Source organism: Watersipora subatra, chromosome 10, assembly GCF_963576615.1.
Source record: "Watersipora subatra chromosome 10, tzWatSuba1.1, whole genome shotgun sequence".
Classification (NCBI taxonomy): Eukaryota; Metazoa; Bryozoa; class Gymnolaemata; order Cheilostomatida; family Watersiporidae; genus Watersipora; species Watersipora subatra.
Genome location: NC_088717.1, coordinates 59,759,272 through 59,765,352, shown reverse-complemented (window position 1 = coordinate 59,765,352; position 6,081 = coordinate 59,759,272). Strand labels below are relative to the sequence as shown.

The 6,081-nt window shown below is 41.4% G+C and overlaps 1 protein-coding gene across 2 annotated transcripts; it reads right to left on the bottom strand.

Annotated features, from left to right (window-relative positions):
* Positions 1–938: 938 nt before the first annotated feature.
* Positions 939–6,081, bottom strand: LOC137406138 (methionine adenosyltransferase 2 subunit beta-like). 2 transcript variants are annotated; one of them, XR_010979842.1, is made up of 7 exons: positions 5,890–6,081; positions 5,324–5,438; positions 3,610–3,759; positions 2,950–3,146; positions 2,248–2,359; positions 1,464–1,776; positions 939–1,315 (listed from the first exon to the last, which is right to left on the bottom strand). XR_010979842.1 is itself a non-coding variant. In XM_068092670.1 (6 exons), exons 1-6 carry the CDS (start codon positions 6,067–6,069, stop codon positions 1,619–1,621), a joined length of 912 nt encoding a protein of 303 aa, XP_067948771.1. In that variant the 5' UTR covers positions 6,070–6,071; the 3' UTR covers positions 1,433–1,618. The 2 variants fall into 2 exon arrangements, 1 of the variants encoding a protein (XP_067948771.1); XM_068092670.1 differs by lacking the exon at positions 939–1,315 and having other exon boundaries at positions 1,433–1,776; positions 5,890–6,071.

Sequence of the window (6,081 nt, the reverse complement as noted above, 5' to 3'; positions counted from 1 at the left end):
AGCTATAACAATGGCTGCTATTACCTCATGCGGGATTTCTGAAAAGGAGTCTCATCGTTCATCAAGACACAAAAGCTTTCAGGTCAAATTGTAAACCACATTAAGGAGAATCATCTGAAGATAATGAATCAGGTTTAGATCTTAATGAACTCAAATCAAAGTGTATTGATTGTGATGACCGATCTTCTCAGGTACACTGTCACTAAAACCATGGCAACCACAATAGCAACCACGAAAGAATTCATTGCTACTGATGTAACCTAGTCAATATTATCACTTTCTGTTACAGGTTCACATGTATCAAACATAATGAATATGAAGGTGACAGTTTGATAGAGGTGGCATTAAATTAAAGGGTAGAGCTGTATTTTTTAACCCTCCTATAGTGGCACTCTATTAGAGGTGGCATTCAAATGTAGGTGGCGTTCATACAGGTTTTACCGTATGTTAGTTTTAAGTTGACATAGTCCAAAATAGACTAGCTCAACATCTTATTGCTACCTCTCAGGCACCAAAGCTACACTTCCATTTCTGTTTTTAATATAAAGACGATGCTGCCCAGCAATATAGAAAGACTAACAAAAATTCTTAAATACTGCTAGCCTTGGTGACATACCTATGTGCTGATTGATACCTGTAAAATCAGCTAACCCTTCACTACAGGACACCAGTACCTTCAACCCCAACTGCTTTGAGTTTGGTATAGGTTATTGGTACCTATATGGTGGCCCATTTGTAAATAACTAGCGGTTTGTTACAAGTGAGTTAGCCTTTGGTCAGCATAGACATGACTCCATCACATAGCTGTTGTTCTCAGTAATGGTTTTTTGTAATAAAAAGCTGTATTGCCGTAGTCTACATCCACATTGATGTCTATAAAAATTGCATAACCCAAAAACATGCGAAGTATTATAAATCCGAACAGCTAAGAGAAATAATGATATATATTTTTGCAGTTTCAAAGATTTGTGAATAATGAAATATGCATACAATGTTCATAATTAGTTTCTTAGTCCCTCTAAATGTTGGGAAATACCAAACTTGAAAAATCCTCTGAATATAAGCAGTTGTGTTTGAACTCAGCAGTGTCAGTCTAAACAGGATATAAACAACCACCACAATATGCCAGTCTCCGATGCCTGTCTGCAATGCCAGTCAACATAAGTGTTGGCAACTAGCATGACAAGCCCAACTCGGTAGTCAGTTCGATATTATATCACTCTACATAGAATTATCACAACCAGCACAGCATGTCAGTCTACGCAGGATTTTAACAACCTGCTCAATATGTCAGTCTACATAGGATTTAAACAACCTACACCATCTGTCGGTCTACATAGGATTTAAACAACCTACACCATCTGTCGGTCTACATAGGATTTAAACAACCTACACCATCTGTCGGTCTACATAGGATTTAAACAACCTGCGCCATCTGTCGGTCTACATAGGATTTAAACAACCTGCACCATCTGTCGGTCTATACGCACATTGAACACCAACAGACCTCTGAGCTGTGAAAGTTAAGTTTATCTGTATCTAGCAAAATAGTTGGTTGTGATAAAACTGCATATGCTTTATACAAGAAAGGAAAAGGGTGAAGATAGAAGTGATCAGCTCAAGCCCCAGGCATCAGATTCTCTGTGAGTATACGTTTGATTTCTGTACGGAAGTCCCTAGAGGGGATTGGAATAGAAACTTGTCTGAGCCTGTCTGTGTGCAAGTGACAGTCGTATGGCCTGGGAGTGTCAGAGCTCGACGGTTCCAACTTGCTAGCTGTAATATATGCATATTTACATGGATCGGTCTCAAAAACCAGTGTGAAAGTTGACAGTTTGTAGTCTGTACGTGTTGTACATGTATATATTAGACTATATATAGACTGTTGTATGTACTGTACATGTATATATTAGACTATATATAGACTGTTGTATGTGCTGTACATGTATGTATTAGACTATATATATAGACTGTTGTATATGCTGTATGTGTATATATTAGACTATATATAGACTGTTGTATATGATGTACATGTATATATTAGACTATATATAGACTGTTGTATGTGCTGTACATGTATATATTAGACTATATATAGACTGTTGTATGTGCTGTACATGTATGTATTAGACTATATATATAGACTGTTGTATATGCTGTATGTGTATATATTATACTATATATATAGACTGTTGTATATGCTGTACATGTATATATTAGACTATATATAGACTGTACAGTACAAACCTTTAATATGAGCAGTAGGATGTTGCATGACATCGGCCATGGCAAGTGCCATGTCATACTTGGTCAGCATTTGCGTGTCTGTCAGATGGTAGACTCCAGTCAATAGTTGTTCCTGCATATCACAGCAAATGAATACCATGGCTAGGTCTGTCCGTGCACTTAGCATCAACAAGTTATACAAGCGCATGCATCACAACTCGCTCCAAAGTGATAACCTACTGAATATACATATTTATATCATAAACATTCCTGCTACCTAGCAGCTAGCGCAACAAACTTGCTAAGAAGGAAGAGCTATGAATCTAAAATGCCTCCATTATTAAGAAGACAAATTTCATCGTCACCTCTAGCTTGTATAAATTTTAAAACATGAACAGATATAATACTGTACTAGGTAAGCATAGGCCGTGGAACTCAGCTAAGGCCGTGGAACTCAGCTAAGGCCGTGGAACTCAGCTAAGGCCGTGGAACTCAGCTAAGGCCGTGGAACTCAGCTAAGGCCGTGGAACTCAGCTAAGGCCGTGGAACTCAGCTAAGGCCGTGGAACTCAGCTAAGGCCGTGGAACTCAGCTAAGGCCGTGGAACTCAGCTAAGGCCGTGGAACTCAGCTAAAACTGCACCTTAGTAGCTAGGTCTAGCAGTAGTAGTAGTAGGTGTCAATAGACACGCTCACACTTGAGGACAGAGGAAGTGTGCAACTACCTGGTGTTTAATAAGCATGTCATGGATCACCTCAGCTACAGCGTCAGTGTGAGTGGGGTACCTGCGTTGTCTGTCATCCATACTGCATGAAGTCGAGACCTCCCTCACTTTGTCATACAGTATAGTAACCGCACTCTCACCCAAGTACTCTATTGGGCCATAGAGTATGGGCACTCGTAGGACTGCATTTTGACCTCCTGCAGATAAAGAATATGAGTTCCTCTTATAGAATGTCTCCAGTAAGATTAACATATTTTATTTATTTTCGTGATACATAGCCAGAGTATTAAGACTTCATCCATATAAGTAACAAAGTAGTCTATAGAGGTTTACCAGAGCTATTAAGACCTTTCCCTAGAACTATGATACAATTACAACGGAAAGTTTGTAATGAATTCAGATCTTACAAGCAATGCAAAAGTATTGTACCCATTTTTAAGAGTTATTGCCTCTTGCTATTTTAAAGAAAGGTTACATTGAGAGGAGGTAAGACTATTCAAGCATCAGCTCACTCCTGATACAAGTCAGTTATTTTTAGTAGAGAATAGTATAAATGTTAAAACTAGAGAAACAATAGTACTGTAATTCATTTCAGTGACCACACTAGTAGAACCACGACAATATATGGCCTCTTTGTACTGCTTAAGATGAGATGAGCACCTGCTGCACTCAAGACGATCTCTTCACCAGCCAGTTTATGCTTGCCGTAGGTGTTGAGAGGGTTGGCACTGTCTGACTCGCTGTAAGGAGCATTCTTCCCGTCAAACACGTAGTCAGTACTTATGTAGAGCAACCAGCAGTGAAATCTCTCTGCAAGACACGAGCTTCACTTCTTTGTAAGACTGATGCAAACTACCAACTTACCTCCTTCAAATAGCCTTTTGCCTACATGCTTCAAGTTACAACATGTTTACTGCCTACATGCTCCAAGTTACAACATGTTTACCCCTTACATGCTCCAAGTTACAAAATGTTTACTACTTACATGCTCCCAGTTACAAAATGTTTACCACTTACATGCTCCAAGTTACAACATGTTTACTACTTACATGCTCCAAGTTACAACATGCTCACCACTTACATGCTCCAAGTTACATCTTTACTACTTGGTCTGATGCACGCACCATATCACTTGAGACTATCCAGGCTTCTAAGCAAATGAAAATTGACTGAGTGATCAGAGGTGACTGAGTGATCAGATGTGACTGAGTGGTCAGAGGTGACTGAGTGATCAGATGTGACTGAGTGATCGGAGGTGACTGAGTGGTCAGAGGTTACTGAGTGGTCAGAGGTGACTGAGTGATCAGAGGTGACTGAGTGGTCAGAGGTGACTGAGTGGTCAGAGGTGACTGAGTGGTCAGAGGTGACTGAGTGATCAGAGGTGACTGAGTGGTCAGAAATGACCGAATGATCAGAGATGACTGAGTGGTCAGAGATGACTGAGTGATCAGAGGTGACTGAGTGATCAGAGGTGACGGAGTGATGAGAAGTGACTGAGTGGTCAGAGGCGATTGAGTGATCAGAGGTGACTGAGTGATCAGAGGTGACTGGGTGGTCAGAGGTGACTGAGTGGTCAGAGGTGACTGAGTGATCAGAGGTGACTGAGCGGTCAGAGGTGACTGAGTGGTCAGAGGTGACTGAGTGATCAGAGGTGACTGAGTGGTCAGAAATGACCGAATGATCAGAGATGACTGAGTGGTCAGAGGTGACTGAGTGATCAGAGGTGACTGAGTGGTCAGAAATGACCGAATGATCAGAGATGACTGAGTGGTCAGAGGTGACTGAGTGGTCAGAGGTGACTGAGTGGTCAGAAATGACCGAATGATCAGAGATGACTGAGTGGTCAGAGATGACTGAGTGATCAGAGGTGACTGTGTGATCAGATGTGACTGAGTGATGAGAGGTGACTGAGTGATGAGAGGTGACTGAGTGATCAGGGGAGACTGAGTGGTCAGAGATGACTGAGTGATCAGAGGTGACTGAGTGATCAGAGGTGACTGAGTGATCAGGGGTGACTGAGTGATCAGGGGTGACTGAGTGATCAGAGGTGACTGAGTGATCAGGGAGGACTGAGTGATCAGAGGTGACTGAGTGATCAAAGGTAACTGAGTGATCAGAGGTGATAGAGTGATCAGAGGTGACATAGGGGCTAGAAGTGACTGAGTGGTCAGAGGAGACTAAGGGGTGAAATGTGTGCAAATAAGAAAGGCCGGGGGACCATCAACTAACATACCAGAGGCTATAATACGAGCTAAAGCTAAAGGCAAGCAGAGGAGAAGCGAAAGCAAAGGCTGATAAGAGGCCAAGAGCAAACAGGCTATTTGTGACCAAAGGCTAGAGGACACGAGTGAAGAGACAAACTTTCACATAATACCTGCAAGATCACATAGATCTTGTGTTGCTTTTACATTCAGAGAGTAGGCGAGGCTGGGGTTGTTATCAACAATGTTAGGCCTCCGTTCAGCCGCGCAGTGAACCACAGCTGCAGGCTATATAGGGTGAAACAGTAAATTATAGTCATTTGGTTGTAATTAAAAATGAGTAGAGTATGTAAGGCTAGAAGAACGCTGCAGGAAACTTCATTTAAAGCTACGCACAAAAGGTTCAATCAAGGCGAGGGATCACAGAAAACCTATTCCAATTGTCCTATGCCTTCTGTAAACCACACAGCTTGCCCTCCCATAGCAACCCTTCCACACACCGAACACAGCTTGTATTAAACTCTTCAATAGGTCACATACTTGCATACACAATCCATGGCGGTTCTTATACATACTCCACAAAGGCAGCTTACCCACAATGCAGAACTATGCTAGAATTATGGACAATTGGTAGATGTCTCAGGTAGCCATTGCTAAACAGCAAACTCTTTTTATTATTGAATGTAGCATAGACATGCTTTACCCAGGTTAGTAATAATTTAGTATATATAATCAGTACCTTATTTTCCAGAAACCATTGCTCCAAGCATTGTCTGTCAGTTATGTCTAACTTTATAAGGTCTTTATCTTCAATTCTGCTAAAGCACGAGCCAACTGCATCAAAATTTGGCAAACCTTTCAATCGTTTAAAGACTCTCCTCCCAAGAAGACCAGATGCACCAGTAATCAGCACCTTCATGCCACGCCTAAA